We start from the raw sequence: 22943 nt of genomic DNA, 5'->3' as shown, positions 1-22943 counted from the left end.
CAAAATATAATTTGATCATTATCTCAGGCTACTTCAGATACTAGTTAAGTTCATACAAGGAAACACTCTGAATTTAGGATGTTAATTCTTTTTCTCTCCATATCAAAGACCTCAATCCTGACTCCACGGCAATCTTTTCCAGCAACAAATATGAATTTGGCTCTTGCCCCTCCCATGCAAAAAGGGTAAAGGAGTGAAAATGTGAAATACAGATGGCTCTTCCAGTAGAATAGCTGGATTATACAAAATTATTTTCTTTGAAACTTGCTGAAAAAGAAGCAGCAACAATACATGTTTCTTATAATAATAAATTGAATGTACTCATTTCTCCATATAGGTCAAATACAGTTCGTACATTTGACTGATTTTATGAACAAAAAACGCATACTATTTACACAGAAAAGGCAGAAACAGTTTGTGGGATTTCAGACGCGTGATGGCTGCTCAATCTTTCTTTTTAGCTTCATTCCCCTTGATGAGTGATATCAACTTGCCACACCTGAGGTGCTCGAAGTCTAATCAGTAAGTAGCCATTCGGCTGCCAACACTCCTTCTATAATGCTTCCTCAATTTTCTCCTTCTAAGATTACTTGCCCTGAATGATGCAATCCAAGAATGGTGTAAAAGTGGTCTCATCATAAAAAAATAAATAAAAAAAAACTACGTTTGCATCACAACATTACTTGTTGCTTTTGCATATTAATACTAATAAGAGGCAACTGGTTTTTTTCCCTTTTGAATTTCAGAGCATGTTAACCCTGTTAATAAAAAAGTGCACTGCTACTGTTGATTGACTCAAGACCAGTTAGTTCAGTATGGAGCTAAAAGCTCTGACAAATATGTAACATTCAGTAGATGATTGCAGATTTACAAAGGCTTCTAAAGCATAGTATAACAATTATAAAAAAGACATAGAAGTATATGCTTTCCATAATGTATTCCTAATTTCTCTTGGATTAACAGACCTTCCTCACACAAGGAAACAGGTTTCACGTAAACGTATATTATCTATCACTATAAGGCTTTTACATGCAACGTTATCACAAGGACAAACCATCTTTAAACAGATTTTTTAAATGACCACATATCCTCAAAAAGAACAGGTATTGAAGAGAGGCAATTCGCATATTTTACTACTACTTTATATTATTTTAATTTTATGTTCTCTCCACAAGAAAATTCTTTATTAGCAGGAAAAAAATGAAAGTCCGTGGCTCCAGTTAATCAAATATAATGAACAGACAGATTTGGATCAATGTGTTCAATGAGGTAGACATGTCAGGTACACAAAACTTTTAAGTTCCCATCAATTAGCCAAGAAAAGCAACAATGATTTAGTTTTACTCACCAGTACTGATTGTGCAATACGAACGCGTCAGTTGCCACTTTTTTCCCATCATCATTGCGGTTCCAGTTATAGAATGCATGTGTCCTGTTTTTAATCTCCAGTGTAGAATGCCCATAGCTGGCTTCACGGAATGCGGAATAATCCGGTTGTGGGTCTCTAAACCTACAGAACAAAAGGAATATTTTTACAGATTGACCAACAATGATGACTTACTGGCAGAAAATAAAGAATAAATTTGATTCTCTAACTGAGAACCATTGGCAATGACACTTCTTCAAAAGCACGGCACATTTATCAGTCATGCAATCCAACTCACCTTCCAGCTAGACCTTCTTGATTTCCTCCATCCCCAACAGTGATGTAAACAGGGGCAGATTTGTCTGCTACAGGATAACGCTCACCACTGGTTATGTTGTAGCGTACATTTGAAATTCGGTACTGAAATCAAAAACTGTCTTAGAACATCCAATCTAGAAGCAGATAATAGCTGCAGAATGGACCAATATGTAATGTAGTATGTCGACATCTAAAATATAAGCCAAAAAGGTAAACTAAATAATCATCAGCAGAATGGTGTCATTTACTATTTTGTTTAGTTGATGACAATAAAAATTTATAGCTATTTCTAATCAATACTTGGTGAGAACTAAATTCCATCCAAGCATAATAACATCATAAGTAACAAACACAGACAAATAATACACACATAAGTTGGGGGATCCCAAAAAACTTCCCCACCCTTGACACCACTAAACAATTTATTTGTGTATGCAACAAATGGGAAATTTATAAGTTAAGAACCATACCGATCTTTCATAAGCATGAACATGGCCAGCAAAGATTACATCAACTCTATATTTTATAAACCAACTCTCAAAGACTGCTCGCATACTTTCACCTTCCATGAAGTGTGCTTCATTACTGTTGTAGATTGGGACATGCATGAGAACAATTAGCCAAGGTGTCTTCTCCCTGTCAACCTTTTTAAGTTCATCTTTGAGCCACATCCATTGTGGAGTGTACTTTACTGTATAATTTCATGATAAATCAAACGTCATTACAAGATATAGAGACACAATAAAAAATTAATTTTTCCCTCCTATAGGAAAAAGCAAAAATACCAGTAATAAAATAATAAAAAGCATGCATGAATTAATATTGAGGAAAGAATACAAGTTAAAAGGGTCACTAACCCCAAGTTGCCTTTTGAATTATTAGGGTTTGTATATTAGTTTCCTACAAAAAACACACACAGACTGAATGCCACATATTGCAGTTAGGTTGACATAATATGGAATCATTTTTCAGCTTTAGAAAGTGAATTTTTCCCATTTCACTTTTCTAGCTCAAGTAACTTAAGTGTCTACACTAGCAAAATGCATCCATGTTTGCTCCGGGCTCCTGAACCACAGATAATATCAAACCCAACTGCTAATGGACTAATTGACTTTGGAAACCCTCTTCCATTTCCTTTTGTAAAAGCCTTTTTCTATCATGTGGCATGCTAACTTCAAGGGAAAATTCCTCAGCAAAAAATCAACCACAACCACTTCACATCATATTATCAGTACCACGTCCAAAAGAAAATATGAATTGTAACCACAACAGTTTTCATCATGCTCCCAGTTTTCACTCTAGTGACAATACACATCCTGCGTGAAACCTTAGTAATCCTAAATTGTTTCAGACAAATTCATTTTGTGCTTGATAACAAGCATGCAGATGATTTATGACATGAAAAAGCTCAATGGCTTGGCTACATCAAACTGAGGCCAGGCCTTAAATTTAAGATATCATAACAATTTCCCATTTCAATGACTCCCCAGTAAATTATGAAGAAAACCTGGGGCACTAGGCTGCAATATACCATAGCATAGCATTTAAACCTAATTGCACCAAATTTTCCATGAACACATACAATCATCATTCACCAGATTACCAGTCTATATTTGCTAGAGACCAAATTTCTGTTCATTTTCCTTCTCTATTTCTTTCACATTTTTTATAAAAAAGTTATAAACTTTGTGGCAAGTAATAAAAGAAGAGAAGACTAAGCCTAACAAATCATATTGCAAGGTCTAAATTACCAATGGGGTGGTCGTCTATTGATTAATTAGGATAATCTTACAATAATAACTGCCTGAGGCCTCAAGCTTCTGCAACACTCCATCTTTCTTCGCTTCATCAATTTTCATATTTTCTGTCACATCTATAAGCTTTCTGCAATGCTGAATTTTCCTCTTTCAAATTCCTTTTGAAAACTGAGCCTTTTTTTAAAGAGAACTAGATGGGCCTTTTAGTAAGAGGAGAGGCTGCTATAGTAGAAAATATAGTAGCATTTCTAATATGAGAAAGTCTAAACAATAAAGAATTTAGGATCTAATACTTTTCAAAAGTACTTTATGAAGGGAATTTAAATATCTCATTCAAATTAATCTTAATTTAATAATTTAATATTTGTTTAGTTTTCTTCTTTAAGATTTAAGTTACTTATTATTAGAAAATTTTCATAATTTATTATTTTATTTAGTATTGGTCATTATAAGGTTGTTATTCTCACACTAGACATCATGATAATATGAAAGTTGAGCGTTCTCTCTGTTATTACACTTATATTTTTCTCCCATCTCTTTCTATCTGATTTTATTCCATTTATTCCTCTACCATCACTCTATCCTATTTGTCCTACATCTGCAAAGATGAGGGAATGATTTACCCATGGGAAAGTCTCCTATCCATTTGTCTTCCCAAAGAAAAATCCTTTCCATCCCTACACCTAAGGAAGTGTAAGTAAAAGTAGGAAACTCCTTAGAGTTAGCTTTCCAATGACATTAGGATTTGTTACTTATACATGAAATCAATAGTGTTACACCAACAACATTAAGGATATAAGAACTAGTCAAGTAAAACCATTAAAAGAACTCAATTTTAATCTTCTGTGAGTTTACCGTAACCGTGTCCCTTAACTGACATTTACAACTCATTAGTAGATACATTAAATGATAAAAATTCATATTAACCAAAGAAATGAACAAGTGAGAAGAAAAAGGAAATTACCAAATGAAGAGTAGCTGGATAGCACAATTATATGGGCAGATGCACGTCTGATTGCATACCAAAGAGGATTACTACTTTTGGAGGCCAAGTAAGGAGTAGGGTACCGATGAAGAAAGGATTTGAATGGAATTGTTTCCCCCTACATACATGTATATTTCAACAAGTTGAGAACTAAAGAAGAATACTTTAGTAGGATGCACTATAAAAATGTCAGAACTATGCTGGAACTTTATAAGTAATTTGAGCTGTATGACTAAAAGAAAATGATGCACGATAAATAACGTCAGAGCTGTGCCATAACTTTATATGTAAACTTAGCTGTATGATATAGCATGAAAATAACTACATGGCTCATCATAATATAAGGAAATGTAACTAATGCAATCAAGGATATTAGAAACCAATTTCAAAAAAATAGCACATCGAAGAAGCTGAGAATATTCAATCAATCATTTCAACTCAAATTCAATCATGTCCTGCCCAAATTCAGTATATTCTAGCAAGGACCTGCTATGTTTCCTAAAATTGCCACAAATAGCAATGGAAGCAAACTTGAAAATTCAATAAATGTTATTATGGCTTATAACCTACGACATGGAGATAACAGTTTGATTTGTGATCTAAAAATAAAATTCTTGCCAAGATAGGCCATTAGTTGACGCTTCGATATCCCTTTATTTATAGGAACAGGCAAACAAAATATGTACCACAACAAAAACGTTAAGGGTAAAATAAAACAACAATATAAACTGGCGGAAATAAAAGATAAAGGATAAGGAGTAACAAAATGATTTAATTCAGTATGGAGAGCAAAGGGCCTAACAGCAACAATGGGACACTGTTGCCTCTAAATGATCCACAGGGTACATGCAAATAATATATTTCAGCATCAATATAAATCAACATGCATCATTGCCCCAATATTCAAAATTTACTTACAGTTTAACAATAACGACTTCCAGAACTACAATAACATTTATCTAACTCTTTACCATTTCAGGCATGTACTCTATTTCATGGTTTCCAGCAGACCAAATCCAAGGCTGATATGCTGCACTTTGCTCAACAAACCGACCCCAAGAATCCCAACGTATGCCAACATCATTATACTGATATCTATCAGCATAAGAAAGATCGCCAACAAATAACACAGTTTGTCCTCCACTCTGCATGTAATGCTTAAGAGTCGATAGAGAATTACAAGTCTGCCCCAAGTCACCTGAAATTTATCATAAACGGAATTGTGAAAAAGCGATATAGAAGAGAGATATCAATAAGAGTCTTGAAATACTTGCACACGTGCATGGACATGTATGCTCGCATACACACACACTGAGGAAAGAGAGAAAAGAGATCTGCGTGTGTACTTTTAATTCCATTCAGATAAAAACAGGAACATAAATCATTTTTGGAGCAGCTTATTGTTATACATATTTAAGGAAAAGCATTCTAATTTTGTTAGAGGAAAAGGGATGCAACTCACCAATGATTCCAAATTTGTAAGAAGCATCTGGATCAATCTTTGGAGGTGTTTGAAACCAAAATTCTCGAGAAGCGTCACCACTCCCAATTTTGTAATAGTACTTGGTATCATACTGAAACCCAAAACAATTCAAGGAACAAAAATTCAAAGCAGAAGGCTATTAAAGTTTAAAGATATTACTTTGTCATTCCATGCAAACCATAAATTTTATGCAGAAAGGTTTACCCACACTGATTACCCGACTTTCATTGTTATTAAGTTTGGCATGATAGCAGATAACCAATAACTTTTCTCATCTACTTACCATTTCTAAGAAGCTCTGGAAATGATATAAACCTATATATATGTTTGCTTGATATATATGTGTAAGTTTATAATCTCCAATTACAACTTTTGAGTAAGCATTCCATTTCCATATTAGAGGAAATTTAAGCCATGATATCAACGCAACTTTCCATAATCAAATTACCTCAAGACCATCTATCAAGCATTGATGGATATAGCCAGACTTGTATTTATAAAAGGTGTAGTTTGTCATTGTCCCCTCTACAGAAAAATCATATTTGTTCTCTGATGTGCCATACTGCGCTTTGCTGGACCCTGGTTCATCAACAGTTACCCATGAAATAATCACAGCCTTCCCATTATAATCACCTTGGGTTATATGCACCTGCAAATGAAGTATAGAAGGATACTACATGTAAGTGGACAAAGTTAGGGGGAGATTGAAAATAAAGAAACACAATAACACAACACATAGGTGGTGAAACAATGCATCATCCTCTGGTCACTTGAATTTTGTTTTGTACAAACACAGTTCTTTTTCAGAACACTAATAACTTAAAATTGACCCCGAACAAACGGACTTAAAACTACTTCACAGCCATTCACTATCAAGTAGTAATAGAACAAGAATTATTTAGATCCCATTCACTTATATTCCTCTTGACTATCATAATTGTAGAAAAATCTCTTCAGTGATCGCTAGAAAATGCTGAAATGAAATTAAAGATTGCACAAGTCCATGCCATTCAAATAGCATAAAAACCAATTGAAAATGAAAATTTCTCACTTGTTGCGGTGCATTATGACCCTCAGGAACAGCAAATGCTTCATTATCAAGAGGGATATCAATGGACGGCCACTCTGATCGAATAAAAGTACTTGTAATCCCTGCACTCCCATATTTCACATTCTTCAACAACACAAACGATATTAATATTACATTGAACAACCAGGAATAGAACTGCCTCATTTTAACCTCCACCAGTCCACCCTGATTGCTCTGTTTAATCAATCAGTTAACTGCATCGAAGAACAAATCAAATTGTCAAAAAAGAACACAACTTTAACCCACACTAATGATAGACACATCAATTCATCCATAAGACACAAACCCTTTTCATATTAATCCCAAAAGCAAAAATAAATAAATGAAATCAAAATGTATGCGTGAACCCAGAATGTATAAGATATATGAGGTGATATTACCAATTAAGTTTGTAGGATCAAAATTCAAAGAAAAATACATAAGTTCAGGAACTGATTTCTTATGTCAAAGTTTAGATATGAAGAAGTACCTTAAAAGCTTTGAAGATGGAGGAGAGAGAATGATTGATTATCAGCTGGTCTTTGCTTAAATACGATTGAAGAAAAGACGAGGCTGGGCGCATCTTAGCACTAACCACGCTTCGTGACGTGGCTTTGCGTAGGTTAAAAGAGATAATGATTTGTTTTCTTGTTTATTGTTAGTTTGGTCGCACGGGAATATTCCTCTTATCGGGAGTTGGGTACGTGGTAAACAGAGATTGGATAATAGGTGATGAATCCTCCTCAGACACGTGCTTTGCACTTGTAGCCAACTGTTTAATTTTATCTTACTAATAATTCTTGTATTATAATTCTCTGTATCAAAATTTTATATATAATAAGGTTAAAATATATATATGACTAATATTAGCCTTACAAAGAGGTATATAAAGACATATATAAAGAGTTAAATCCAGCTCTTGAAAGAAGGGAGAAAGAGAAAGAGAAAGAGAAAGAGACAATCATGAATTTCAAAGGCTGGATTTGACTCTTTGTATAGTTCTTTGTATGTCTCTTTGTAAGACTAGTATTACTTAATATATATATATATATAGATTGGATAATAGGTGATGAATCCTCCTCAGGCACGTGCTTTACACATGTAGCTAACTGTTTTATTTTATCTTGCCAGTCTTATCTTAGTAGAATAATAATTATTGTATCATAATTCTCTGTATCAAAATTTTATATATAATAAGGTTAATATATACAGTAAAACCTCCATATAGTCATAATAGTGGGATCAACTAATTTTATTACTATAAGGAGGTTATAACTTAATAGAGGTGTAATTACAAATATTATTGTTTTGATTTCTTATTTTATAATTCATGTTTCAGTCGTACAGTATTAGGAGTTCAAACAACGCTTTAATTGCGTACTTTTGAAACGAAAAGACCTTGCCTTGGAACCAACAAAAATAAGTGTCATTCATGGAACTATAAATGCAGTTGATGCATGGTCAATTGATGTGAAACTACAAACAATTGTCAATGGTTTTAAGCATTGCAAAATTAGGACCTCTGATGTTGATGAATTGCAAGTTACAAATGAAGTGGATGAGGAGAATAAAAAGTCATTGCAAATTGAGTGATCAGATTCTACAATTTCACTACACTAATCGAATGGATATTAATGTCTTCCTCAATCATTCAAATGAGCAACAAATCGTGTATACTTTAACTGAAGAAGAAATCATTGCTACAATTAGAGAAGAAGATAAAAGAAATAATCTTGAGGATGATAGTACGGAAATACAAAAAGTTTCGTGTCATGAAGCTCTAAACATGCTTAAGAAGCTAAAATATTTCGGCTACAACAAGAAGGTGTCTATGCGAGCGAGTTATTACATACTCATAAGGTAAAATATGTGGTAACAACTCTAAAGTATAAATCATTGTCCCAAACAACTTTAGTTAAATATTTTTATTTCATCTTAAACTTTTAATGTAACATAACATATATTTTTTTGGTAATATACAGATAATTATTACTATGTGAAGGCAACTTTCCTTAAGACGGGAATTAGAAAAATTATAACTTATTGCAATATGGAGTTTATTCTTATTTATAACTATCCCAAATTAGGATTAGAATTTTTTATGACTATGGAGAGTTTATTCCTATATAGAGTATCACCAAAAACTGTCTTAGAACATCCATCTAGAAGCAGATAATAGCTGCAGAATCGACCAATATGTAATGTAGTATGTCGACATCTAAAATATAAGCCAAAAGGTAAACTAAATACATCAGCAGAATGGTGTCATTACTATTTTGTTTAGTTGATGACAATAAAATTTTTAGCTATTTCTAATCAATACTTGGTGAGAACTAAACCATCCAAGCATAATGACATCATAAGTAACAAACACAGACAAATAATACGCACATAAGTTGGGGGATCCCAGAAAACTTCCCCACCTGACACCACTAAACAATTTATTGTGTATGCAACAAATGGGAATTTATAAGTTAAGAACCATACCGATTTCATAAGCATGAACATGGCCAGCAAGATTACATCAACTCTATATTTTATAAACAACTCTCAAAGACTGCTCGCATACTTTCACCTTCCATGAAGTGTGCTTCATTACTGTTGTAGATTGGGACATGATGAGAACAATTAGCCAAGGTGTCTTCTCCCTGTCAACCTTTTAAGTCATCTTTGAGCCACATCCATTGTGGAGTGTACTTTACTGTATAATTTCATGTAAATCAAAAGTCATTACAAGATATAGACACAATAAAAAATTAATTTCTCTCCTATACAAAAAAGCAAAAATACCAGTAATAAAATAATAAAAAGCATGCATGAATTAATATTGAGGAAAGAATACAAGTTAAAGGGTACTAACCCAAGTTGCCTTTTGAATTATTGGGTTTGTATATTAGTTTCCTACAAAAAACACACACAGACTGAATGCCACATATTGCAGTTAGGTTGACATAATATGGAATCATTTTTCAGCTTTAGAAAGTGAATTTTTCCATTTCACTTTTCTAGCTCAAGTAACTTAAGTGTTACACTAGCAAAATGCATCCATGTTTGCTCCTGGCTCTGAACCACAGCTAATATCAACACAACTGTAATGGACTAATGACTTTGGAAAACTCTTACATTTCCTTTGTAAAAGCCTTTTTCTATCATGTGGCATGCTAACTTCAAGGGAAAATCCTCAGCAAAAAATCAACCACACCACTTCACATCATATTATCAGTACCAGTCCAAAAGAAAATATGAATTGTAACCACAACAGTTTTCATCATGCTCCCAGTTTTCACTCTAGTGACAATACACATCCGCGTGAAACCTTAGTAATCCTAAATTGTTTCAGACAAATTCATTTTGTGCTTGATAACAAGCATGCAGATGATTTATGACATGAAAAGCTCAAGGCTTGGTACATCAAACTGAGGCCAGGCCTTAAATTTAAGATATCATAACAATTTCCCATTTCAATGACTCCCCAGTAAATTATGAAGAAAACCTGGGGCACTAGGCTGCAATATACCATAGCATAGCATTTAAACCTAATTGCACCATTTTCATGAACACATACAATCATCATCACCGGATTACCAGTCTACATTTGTTAGAGATCAAATTTCTCTTATTTTCCTTTTCTATTTCTTTCACATTTTTTATAAAAAAGTTACAAACTTTGTGGCAAGTAATAAAAGAGAGAAGACTAAGCCTAACAAAATATTGCAAGGTCTAAATACCAATGGGGTGGTCGTCTATGATTAATTAGGATAATCTACAATAATAACTGCCTGAGGCCTCAAGCTTCGCAACACTCCATCTTTCTTCGCTCATCAATTTCCTATTCTGTCACATCTATAAGCTTTCTGCAATGCTGAATTTTCCTCTTTCAAATTCCTTTTGAAAACGAGCCTTTTTTTTCAGAGAACTAGATGGGCCTTTTAGGAAGAGGAGAGGCTGCTATAGTAGAAAATATAGTAGCATTTCTAATATGAGAAAGTCTAAACAATAAAGAATTTAGGATCTAATACTTTTCAAAACTTTTATGAAGGGAATTTAAATATCTCATCAATTAATCTTAATTATAATTAATATTGTTTAGTTTTCTCTTTAAGATTTAAGTTACTTATATTAGAAAATTTCATAATTTATTATTATTTAGTATTGGTCACTATAAGGTTGTTGTTCTCACACTAGACATCATGATAATATGAAAGTAGCGTTCTCTCTGTTATTACACTTATATTTTTCTCCCATCTCTTTCTATCTGATTTATTCCATTTATTCTCTACCATCACTCATCTATTTGTCCTACATCTGCAAAGATGAGGGAATGATTACCCATGGGAAAGTCTCCTATCCATTTGTCTTCCCAAAGAAAACCTTTCCATCCCTACACCTAAGGAGTGTAAGTAAAAGTAGGAAACTCCTTAGAGTTAGCTTTCCAATGACATTAGGATTTGTTACTTATACATGAAATCAATAGTGTTACACCAACAACATTAAGGATATAAGAACTAGTCAAGTAAAACATTAAAAGAACTCAATTTTAATCTCTGTGAGTTTACCGTAACCGTATCCCTTAACTGACATTTAGAACTCATTAGTAGATACATTAAATGATAAAAATTCAATTAACCAAAGAAATGAACAAGTGAGAAGAAAAGGAAATTACCAAATGAAGAGTAGCTGGATAGCACAATTATATGGGCAGTGCACGTTTGATTGCATCCAAAGAGGATTACTACTTTGGAGGCCAAGTAGGAGTAGGGTACGATGAAGAAAGGATTTGAAGGAATTGCTTCCCCTACATACATGTATATTTCAACAAGTTGAGAACTAAAGAAGAATACTTCAATAGGATGCATTATAAAAATGTCAGAACTGCCGGAACTTTATAAGTATTTGAGCTGTATGACTAAAAGAAAATGATGCAGATAAATAACGTCAGAGCTGTGCCATAACTTAATATGTAAACTTAGCTGTATGATATAGCATGAAAATAACTACATGGCTCATAATAATAAAGGAAATGTAACTAATGCAATCAAGGATATTAGAAACCAATTTCAAAAAAATAGCAATCGAAGAAGCTGAGAATATCAATCAATCATTTCAACTCAAATCATGTCCTGCCCAAATCAGTTATTCTAGCAAGGACCTGCTATGTTTCCTAAAATTGCCACAATAGCAGGAAGCAAACTTGAAAATTCAATAAATGTTATTATGGCTATAAACTACGACATGGAGATAACAGTTTGATTTGTGATCTAAAAATAAAATTCTTGCCAAGAGGCCATTAGTTGACGCTTCGATATCCCTTATTTATAGGAACAGGCAAACAAAATATGTACCACAACAAAAACGTTAAGGGTAAAATAAAACAACAATATAAATAGGCGGAAATAAAAGATAAAGGATAAGGAGTAACAAATGATTTAATTCAGTATGGAGAGCAAAGGGCAAAGCAACAATGGGACACTGTTGCCTCTAAATGATCCACAGGGTACATGCAATATATATTTCAGCATCAATATAAATCAAAATGCATCATTGCCCAGTGTTCAAAATTTACTTACAGTTTAACAATAACGACTTCCAGAACTACAATAACATTTATCAACTCTTTACCATTTCAGGCATGTACTCTATTTCATGGTTTCCAGCAGACCAAATCCAAGGCTGATATGCTGCACTTTGCTCAACAAACCGACCCAAGAATCCCAACCATGCCAACATCATATACTGATATCTATCAGCATAAGAAAGATCGCCAACAAATAACACAGTTTGTCCTCCACTCTGCATGTAATGCTTAAGAGTGGATAGAGAATTATAGTCTGCCCCAAGTCACCTGAAATTTATCATAAAAGGAATTGTGAAAAAGCGATATAGAAGAGAGATATCAATAGAGTCTGAAATACTTGCACACGTGCATGGCATGTATGCTCGCATACACACACACTGAGAAAAAAGAGAAAAGAGATCTGTGTGTGTACTTTTAATTCCATTCAGATAAAAACAGGACAAATATTTTTGGAGCAGCTTATTGTTAACATATTAAGGAAAAGCATTAATTGTTAGAGGAAAAGGGATGCAACTCACCAATGATTCCAAATTTGTAAGAAGCATCTGGATCAATCTTTGGAGGTGTTTGAAACCAATTCTCGAGAAGATCACCACTCCCAATTTTGTAATAGTACTTGGTATCATACTGAAACCCGAAACAATTCAAGGAACAAAAATTCAAAGCAGAAGGCTATTAAAGTTTAAAGATATTACTTTGTCATTCCATGCAAACCATAAATTTTATGCAGAAGGTTTTACCCACACTGATTACCCGACTTTCATTGTTATTAAGTTTGGCATGATAGCAGATAACCAATAACTTTTCTCATCTACTTACCATTTCTAAGAAGCTCTGGAAATGATATAAACCTATATATGTGTTGCTATTATATGTGTAAGTATAATCTCCAATTACAACTTTGAGTAAGCATTCCATTTCCATATTAGAGGAAATTTAAGCCATGATATCAACGAAACTTCCATAATCAATTACCTCAAGACCCTCTATCAAGCATTGATGGATATAGCCAGACTTGTATTTATAAAAGGTGTAGTTTGTCATTGTCCCCTCTACAGAAAAATCATATTGTTTCTTGATGTGCCATACTGCGCTTTGCTGGACCCTGGTTCATCAAAGTTACCCATGAAATAATCACAGCCTTCCCATTATAATCACCTTGGGTTATATGCACCTGCAAATGAAGTATAGAAGGAACTACATGTAAGGGACAAAGTTAGGGGGAGATTGAAAAAAATATTTCTCATCTAGTGCGACTTTTTTTATTTACGATCTTGTGTCTATAAACATTACAAAAAGCAATATGTTTGATTATGCATTTGAATCATTCTGCTCACTTGCATAGCTTTTGATGAACTCTAACACCGCCAGATTTGATAATGCAGGACTATATGGGGCGATGCATCTTGACATTGACAAGGGTTATACTGGAAGGGGAATTCAAAGACAGCTTCGAGCTAGACAGAGCTAAATCAGGGAAAATAAATTTGCACCTCAAGTGGATGCCACAGCCAATTTATCGAGATTCCTGAGTAATGTGTCATTGGAAATCTTAGCATACAGTGTATTTAGCCACATGCAGGTATACACCACATAACTCACCTAAACCATATGCAATCACTCATTGTAGATAATTTTTTTTGAGCTGACATTAGGCATGATGTAAAATGACATTTTATTGAAAGTAAAACATACTGTTGCGGGAGAAAATGTTCAGCCTAATGTTTTATAAACAGGGTTTTGATGCTTCAAATTAATAATTTCTCTCCGTTCTAGAGGGTGAAGTTTGTTTTGCATTTGCAGAAAGTATTTTAGAAGTTGCTGTTTAAATTTTTCGTTGAGGTGTCAGCCTCATTCAATAAATTTTACCAGTGGAAGAGTATGAAAGCTGATTATGGTAATTTGCACAGGGCAAATTGGATGATCAGTGCCTCCCATCTGTACAAAATATAATTTGATCATTATCTCAGGCTACTTCAGATACTAGTTAAGTTCATACAAGGAAACACTCTGAATTTAGGATGTTAATTCTTTTTCTCTCCATATCAAAGACCTCAATCCTGACTCCACGGCAATCTTTTCCAGCAACAAATATGAATTTGGCTCTTGCCCCTCCCATGCAAAAAGGGTAAAGGAGTGAAAATGTGAAATACAGATGGCTCTTCCAGTAGAATAGCTGGATTATACAAAATTATTTTCTTTGAAACTTGCTGAAAAAGAAGCAGCAACAATACATGTTTCTTATAATAATAAATTGAATGTACTCATTTCTCCATATAGGTCAAATACAGTTCGTACATTTGACTGATTTTATGGACAAAAAACGCATACTATTTACACAGAAAAGGCAGAAACAGTTTGTGGGATTTCAGACGCGTGATGGCTGCTCAATCTTTCTTTTTAGCTTCATTCCCCTTGATGAGTGATATCAACTTGCCATACCTGAGGTGCTCGAAGTCTAATCAGTAAGTAGCCATTCGGCTGCCAACACTCCTTCTATAATGCTTCCTCAGTTTTCTCCTTCTAAGATTACTTGCCCTGAATGATGTAATCCAAGAATGGTGTAAAAGTGGTCTCATCATAAAAAAAAAAAAAAAAAAAAACTAAGTTTGCATCACAACATTACTTGTTGCTTTTGCATATTAATACTAATAAGAGGCAACTGGTTTTTTTCCCTTTTGAATTTCAGAGCATGTTAACCCTGTTAATAAAAAAGTGCACTGCTACTGTTGATTGACCCAAGACCAGTTAGTTCAGTATGGAGCTAAAAGCTCTGACAAATATGTAACATTCAGTAGATGATTGCAGATTTACAGAGGCTTCTAAAGCATAGTATAACAATTATAAAAAAGACATAGAAGTATATGCTTTCCATAATGTATTCCTAATTTCTCTTGGATTAACAGACCTTCCTCACACAAGGAAACAGGTTTCACGTAAACGTATATTATCTATCACTATAAGGCTTTTACATGCAACGTTATCACAAGGACAAACCATCTTTAAACAGATTTTTTAGATGACCACATATCCTCAAAAAGAACAGGTATTGAAGAGAGGCAATTCGCATATTTTACTACTACTTTATATTATTTTAATTTTATGTTCTCTCCACAAGAAAATTCTTTATTAGCAGGAAAAAAATGAAAGTCCGTGGCTCCAGTTAATCAAATATAATGAACAGACAGATTTGGATCAATGTGTTCAATGAGGTAGACATGTCAGGTACACAAAACTTTTAAGTTCCCATCAATTAGCCAAGAAAAGCAACAATGATTTAGTTTTACTCACCAGTACTGATTGTGCAATACGAACGCGTCAGTTGCCACTTTTTTCCCATCATCATTGCGGTTCCAGTTATAGAATGCATGTGTCCTGTTTTTAATCTCCAGTGTAGAATGCCCATAGCTGGCTTCACGGAATGCGGAATAATCCGGTTGTGGGTCTCTAAACCTACAGAACAAAAGGAATATTTTTACAGATTGACCAACAATGATGACTTACTGGCAGAAAATAAAGAATAAATTTGATTCTCTAACTGAGAACCATTGGCAATGACACTTCTTCAAAAGCACGGCACATTTATCAGTCATGCAATCCAACTCACCTTCCAGCTAGACCTTCTTGATTTCCTCCATCCCCAACAGTGATGTAAACAGGGGCAGATTTGTCTGCTACAGGATAACGCTCACCACTGGTTATGTTGTAGCGTACATTTGAAATTCGGTACTGAAATCAAAAACTGTCTTAGAACATCCAATCTAGAAGCAGATAATAGCTGCAGAATGGACCAATATGTAATGTAGTATGTCGACATCTAAAATATAAGCCAAAAAGGTAAACTAAATAATCATCAGCAGAATGGTGTCATTTACTATTTTGTTTAGTTGATGACAATAAAAATTTATAGCTATTTCTAATCAATACTTGGTGAGAACTAAATTCCATCCAAGCATAATAACATCATAAGTAACAAACACAGACAAATAATACACACATAAGTTGGGGGATCCCAAAAAACTTCCCCACCCTTGACACCACTAAACAATTTATTTGTGTATGCAACAAATGGGAAATTTATAAGTTAAGAACCATACCGATCTTTCATAAGCATGAACATGGCCAGCAAAGATTACATCAACTCTATATTTTATAAACCAACTCTCAAAGACTGCTCGCATACTTTCACCTTCCATGAAGTGTGCTTCATTACTGTTGTAGATTGGGACATGCATGAGAACAATTAGCCAAGGTGTCTTCTCCCTGTCAACCTTTTTAAGTTCATCTTTGAGCCACATCCATTGTGGAGTGTACTTTACTGTATAATTTCATGATAAATCAAACGTCATTACAAGATATAGAGACACAATAAAAAATTAATTTTTCCCTCCTATAGGAAAAAGCAAAAATACCAGTAATAAAATAATAAAAAGCATGCATGAATTAATATTGAGGAAAGAATACAAGTTAAAAGGGTCACTAACCCCAAGTTGCCTTTTGAATTATTAGGGTTTGTATATTAGTTTCCTACAAAAAACACACACAGACTGAATGCCACATATTGCAGTTAGGTTGACATAATATGGAATCATTTTTCAGCTTTAGAAAGTGAATTTTTCCCATTTCACTTTTCTAGCTCAAGTAACTTAAGTGTCTACACTAGCAAAATGCATCCATGTTTGCTCCGGGCTCCTGAACCACAGATAATATCAAACCCAACTGCTAATGGACTAATTGACTTTGGAAACCCTCTTCCATTTCCTTTTGTAAAAGCCTTTTTCTATCATGTGGCATGCTAACTTCAAGGGAAAATTCCTCAGCAAAAAATCAACCACAACCACTTCACATCATATTATCAGTACCACGTCCAAAAGAAAATATGAATTGTAACCACAACAGTTTTCATCATGCTCCCAGTTTTCACTCTAGTGACAATACACATCCTGCGTGAAACCTTAGTAATCCTAAATTGTTTCAGACAAATTCATTTTGTGCTTGATAACAAGCATGCAGATGATTTATGACATGAAAAAGCTCAATGGCTTGGCTACATCAAACTGAGGCCAGGCCTTAAATTTAAGATATCATAACAATTTCCCATTTCAATGACTCCCCAGTAAATTATGAAGAAAACCTGGGGCACTAGGCTGCAATATACCATAGCATAGCATTTAAACCTAATTGCACCAAATTTTCCATGAACACATACAATCATCATTCACCAGATTACCAGTCTATATTTGCTAGAGACCAAATTTCTGTTCATTTTCCTTCTCTATTTCTTTCACATTTTTTATAAAAAAGTTATAAACTTTGTGGCAAGTAATAAAAGAAGAGAAGACTAAGCCTAACAAATCATATTGCAAGGTCTAAATTACCAATGGGGTGGTCGTCTATTGATTAATTAGGATAATCTTACAATAATAACTGCCTGAGGCCTCAAGCTTCTGCAACACTCCATCTTTCTTCGCTTCATCAATTTTCATATTTTCTGTCACATCTATAAGCTTTCTGCAATGCTGAATTTTCCTCTTTCAAATTCCTTTTGAAAACTGAGCCTTTTTTTAAAGAGAACTAGATGGGCCTTTTAGTAAGAGGAGAGGCTGCTATAGTAGAAAATATAGTAGCATTTCTAATATGAGAAAGTCTAAACAATAAAGAATTTAGGATCTAATACTTTTCAAAAGTACTTTATGAAGGGAATTTAAATATCTCATTCAAATTAATCTTAATTTAATAATTTAATATTTGTTTAGTTTTCTTCTTTAAGATTTAAGTTACTTATTATTAGAAAATTTTCATAATTTATTATTTTATTTAGTATTGGTCATTATAAGGTTGTTATTCTCACACTAGACATCATGATAATATGAAAGTTGAGCGTTCTCTCTGTTATTACACTTATATTTTTCTCCCATCTCTTTCTATCTGATTTTATTCCATTTATTCCTCTACCATCACTCTATCCTATTTGTCCTACATCTGCAAAGATGAGGGAATGATTTACCCATGGGAAAGTCTCCTATCCATTTGTCTTCCCAAAGAAAAATCCTTTCCATCCCTACACCTAAGGAAGTGTAAGTAAAAGTAGGAAACTCCTTAGAGTTAGCTTTCCAATGACATTAGGATTTGTTACTTATACATGAAATCAATAGTGTTACACCAACAACATTAAGGATATAAGAACTAGTCAAGTAAAACCATTAAAAGAACTCAATTTTAATCTTCTGTGAGTTTACCGTAACCGTGTCCCTTAACTGACATTTACAACTCATTAGTAGATACATTAAATGATAAAAATTCATATTAACCAAAGAAATGAACAAGTGAGAAGAAAAAGGAAATTACCAAATGAAGAGTAGCTGGATAGCACAATTATATGGGCAGATGCACGTCTGATTGCATACCAAAGAGGATTACTACTTTTGGAGGCCAAGTAAGGAGTAGGGTACCGATGAAGAAAGGATTTGAATGGAATTGTTTCCCCCTACATACATGTATATTTCAACAAGTTGAGAACTAAAGAAGAATACTTTAGTAGGATGCACTATAAAAATGTCAGAACTATGCTGGAACTTTATAAGTAATTTGAGCTGTATGACTAAAAGAAAATGATGCACGATAAATAACGTCAGAGCTGTGCCATAACTTTATATGTAAACTTAGCTGTATGATATAGCATGAAAATAACTACATGGCTCATCATAATATAAGGAAATGTAACTAATGCAATCAAGGATATTAGAAACCAATTTCAAAAAAATAGCACATCGAAGAAGCTGAGAATATTCAATCAATCATTTCAACTCAAATTCAATCATGTCCTGCCCAAATTCAGTATATTCTAGCAAGGACCTGCTATGTTTCCTAAAATTGCCACAAATAGCAATGGAAGCAAACTTGAAAATTCAATAAATGTTATTATGGCTTATAACCTACGACATGGAGATAACAGTTTGATTTGTGATCTAAAAATAAAATTCTTGCCAAGATAGGCCATTAGTTGACGCTTCGATATCCCTTTATTTATAGGAACAGGCAAACAAAATATGTACCACAACAAAAACGTTAAGGGTAAAATAAAACAACAATATAAACTGGCGGAAATAAAAGATAAAGGATAAGGAGTAACAAAATGATTTAATTCAGTATGGAGAGCAAAGGGCCTAACAGCAACAATGGGACACTGTTGCCTCTAAATGATCCACAGGGTACATGCAAATAATATATTTCAGCATCAATATAAATCAACATGCATCATTGCCCCAATATTCAAAATTTACTTACAGTTTAACAATAACGACTTCCAGAACTACAATAACATTTATCTAACTCTTTACCATTTCAGGCATGTACTCTATTTCATGGTTTCCAGCAGACCAAATCCAAGGCTGATATGCTGCACTTTGCTCAACAAACCGACCCCAAGAATCCCAACGTATGCCAACATCATTATACTGATATCTATCAGCATAAGAAAGATCGCCAACAAATAACACAGTTTGTCCTCCACTCTGCATGTAATGCTTAAGAGTCGATAGAGAATTACAAGTCTGCCCCAAGTCACCTGAAATTTATCATAAACGGAATTGTGAAAAAGCGATATAGAAGAGAGATATCAATAAGAGTCTTGAAATACTTGCACACGTGCATGGACATGTATGCTCGCATACACACACACTGAGGAAAGAGAGAAAAGAGATCTGCGTGTGTACTTTTAATTCCATTCAGATAAAAACAGGAACATAAATCATTTTTGGAGCAGCTTATTGTTATACATATTTAAGGAAAAGCATTCTAATTTTGTTAGAGGAAAAGGGATGCAACTCACCAATGATTCCAAATTTGTAAGAAGCATCTGGATCAATCTTTGGAGGTGTTTGAAACCAAAATTCTCGAGAAGCGTCACCACTCCCAATTTTGTAATAGTACTTGGTATCATACTGAAACCCAAAACAATTCAAGGAACAAAAATTCAAAGCAGAAGGCTATTAAAGTTTAAAGATATTACTTTGTCATTCCATGCAAACCATAAATTTTATGCAGAAGGGTTTAACCACACTGATTACCCGACTTTCATTGTTATTAAGTTTGGCATGATAGCAGATAACCAATAACTTTTCTCATCTACTTACCATTTCTAAGAAGCTCTGGAAATGATATAAACCTATATATATGTTTGCTTGATATATATGTGTAAGTTTATAATCTCCAATTACAACTTTGAGTAAGCATTCCATTTCCATATTAGAGGAAATTTAAGCCATGATAACAACGCAACTTTCCATAATCAAATTACCTCAAGACCATCTATCAAACATTGATGGATATAGCCAGACTTGTATTTATAAAAGGTGTAGTTTGTCATTGTCCCCTCTACAGAAAAATCATATTCGTTCTCTGATGTGCCATACTGCACTTTGCTGGACCCTGGTTCATCAACAGTTACCCATGAAATAATCACAGCCTTCCCACTATAATCACCTTGGATTATATGCACCTGCAAATGAAGTAAAGAAGGATATTACACGTAATTGGACAAAGTTAGGAGGAGATTGAAAATAAAGAAACACAATAACACAACACATAGGTGGTGAAACAATGCATCATCCTCTGCTCACTTGAATTTTGTTTTGTACAAACACAGTTCTTTTTCAGAACACTAATAACTTAAAATTGACCCCGAACAAACGGACTTAAAACTACTTCACAGCCATTCACTATCAAGTAGTAATAGAACAAGAATTATTTAGATCCCATTCACTTATATTCCTCTTGACTATCATAATTGTAGAAAAATCTCTTCAATGATCGCTAGAAAATGCTGAAATGAAATTAAAGATTGCACAAGTCCATGCCATTCAAATAGCACAAAAACCAATTGAAAATGAAAATTTCTCACTTGTTGCGGTGCATTATGACCCTCAGGAACAGCAAATGCTTCATTATCAAGAGGGATATCAATGGACGGCCACTCTGATCGAATAAAAGTACTTGTAATCCCTGCACTCCCATATTTCACATTCTTCAACAACACAAACGATATTAATATTACATTGAACAACCAGGAATAGAACTGCCTCATTTTAACCTCCACCAGTCCACCCTGATTGCTCTGTTTAATCAATCAGTTAACTGCATCGAAGAACAAATCAAATTGTCAAAAAAGAACACAACTTTAACCCACACTAATGATAGACACATCAATTCATCCATAAGACACAAACCCTTTTCATATTAATCCCAAAAGCAAAAATAAATAAATGAAATCAAAATGTATGCGTGAACCCAGAATGTGTAAGATATATGAGGTGATATTACCAATTAAGTTTGTAGGATTAAAATTCAAAGAAAAATACATAAGTTCAGGAACTGATTTCTTATGTTAAAGTTTAGATATGAAGAAGTACCTTAAAAGCATTGAAGATGGAGGAGAGAAAATGATCGATTATCAGCTGGTCTTTGCTTAAATGCGACTGAAGAAAAGACGAGGACGGGCGCATCTTAGCACTAACCACGCTTCGTGACGTGGCTTTGCGTAGGTTAAAAGAGATAATGATTTGTTTTCTTGTTTATTGTTGGTTTGGTCGCACGGGAATATTCCTCTTATAGGGAGTTGGGTACGTGGTAAACAGAGATTGGATAATAGGTAATTAATCCTCCTCAGGCACGTGCTTTGCACATGTAGCTAACTGTTTTATTTTATCTTGCCAGTCTTATCTTGCTAGATAATAATTCTTGTATTATAATTCTCTGTATCAAAATTTTATATGTAATAAGGTTAATATATGTATAGAGATTGGATAATAGGTGATGAATCCTCCTCAGGCACGTGCTTTGCACATGTAGCTAACTGTTTTATTTTATCTTTCCAGTCTTATCTTAGTAGAATAATAATTATTGTATCATAATTCTCTGTATCAAAATTTTATATATAATAAGGTTAATATATATATATATATAGAGAGAGAGAGAGAGAGAGAGAGAGAGAGAGGCACGTAGGCACATGATAGCTTATGGTTGAACTCACTGAATTTTTTAAAAATTTTAAAAAAGTATTAATAGTTTATAGATTTTATAATTTTAATCTCACTTAATTTCATGTCGACCCTACAAAATAAATTATTAATTAATACTTTTTAAACTTTTTTTTCTTGATTTTCTTTTTTTGCTCTCCTATTATATTTTTCCTTTGGTTGGATACTCAAGAAAAGCTACTCCCTTAAATTACAAGGTAAGATAATACTAATTTTATTTTTATTTTTTTACTTAAAAAATTAATTCTTTTCTTTTAACTTTCTTAATTGATGAAAGATCATGAGTTACGGGTTTTTGTTGAGTTTCATAAATGAGTTTGAAATAATTCTTAGATTTTAATGTGGGTTTTGAT

The 22943-nt window shown here is 33.6% G+C and overlaps 2 protein-coding genes across 2 annotated transcripts; both read right to left on the bottom strand.

The window, feature by feature from the left end:
- Positions 1 to 115: 115 nt before the first annotated feature.
- Positions 116 to 7568, bottom strand: LOC116108422 (bifunctional purple acid phosphatase 26-like). The gene is made up of 10 exons (XM_031394675.1): positions 7469 to 7568; positions 6961 to 7193; positions 6358 to 6558; positions 5889 to 6000; positions 5398 to 5624; positions 4406 to 4544; positions 2155 to 2375; positions 1665 to 1786; positions 1349 to 1510; positions 116 to 595 (listed from the first exon to the last, which is right to left on the bottom strand). The coding sequence occupies exons 2-10, from the start codon at positions 7141 to 7143 to the stop codon at positions 520 to 522; spliced, it is 1443 nt and encodes a 480-aa protein (XP_031250535.1). The 5' UTR covers positions 7144 to 7193; positions 7469 to 7568; the 3' UTR covers positions 116 to 519.
- A 7058-nt stretch (positions 7569 to 14626) lies between these two features.
- On the bottom strand, positions 14627 to 22088 carry LOC116108367 (bifunctional purple acid phosphatase 26-like). Its single transcript, XM_031394614.1, has 10 exons — positions 21964 to 22088; positions 21456 to 21688; positions 20853 to 21053; positions 20385 to 20496; positions 19894 to 20120; positions 18902 to 19040; positions 16651 to 16871; positions 16161 to 16282; positions 15845 to 16006; positions 14627 to 15091 (listed from the first exon to the last, which is right to left on the bottom strand). The coding sequence occupies exons 2-10, from the start codon at positions 21636 to 21638 to the stop codon at positions 15016 to 15018; spliced, it is 1443 nt and encodes a 480-aa protein (XP_031250474.1). The 5' UTR covers positions 21639 to 21688; positions 21964 to 22088; the 3' UTR covers positions 14627 to 15015.
- Positions 22089 to 22943: the final 855 nt, after the last annotated feature.

This window comes from Pistacia vera, unplaced genomic scaffold (assembly GCF_008641045.1).
Source record: "Pistacia vera cultivar Batoury unplaced genomic scaffold, PisVer_v2 Contig563, whole genome shotgun sequence".
Taxonomy (NCBI): domain Eukaryota; kingdom Viridiplantae; phylum Streptophyta; class Magnoliopsida; order Sapindales; family Anacardiaceae; genus Pistacia; species Pistacia vera.
The sequence above is the reverse complement of the archived record's forward strand: the minus strand, read 5'-3'. Positions and strand labels throughout refer to the sequence as shown.

Coding starts and splice junctions, on each gene's coding strand:
- LOC116108367 (XM_031394614.1), bottom strand. CDS start 21,638: ATGAGGCAGTTCTATTCCTGGTTGTTCAATGTAATATTAATATCGTTT. Junction 16,872..18,901: donor ATCCAGCTACTCTTCATTTG/GTAATTTCCTTT, acceptor GAAATTATACAG/TAAAGTACACTCCACAATGG. Junction 15,092..15,844: donor GTATTGCACAATCAGTACTG/GTGAGTAAAACT, acceptor TACATCATTCAG/GGCAAGTAATCTTAGAAGGA.
- LOC116108422 (XM_031394675.1), bottom strand. CDS start 7,143: ATGAGGCAGTTCTATTCCTGGTTGTTCAATGTAATATTAATATCGTTT. Junction 5,625..5,888: donor TTACAAATTTGGAATCATTG/GTGAGTTGCATC, acceptor GATAAATTTCAG/GTGACTTGGGGCAGACTTGT. Junction 1,787..2,154: donor TTCATGCTTATGAAAGATCG/GTATGGTTCTTA, acceptor TTTTGATTTCAG/TACCGAATTTCAAATGTACG.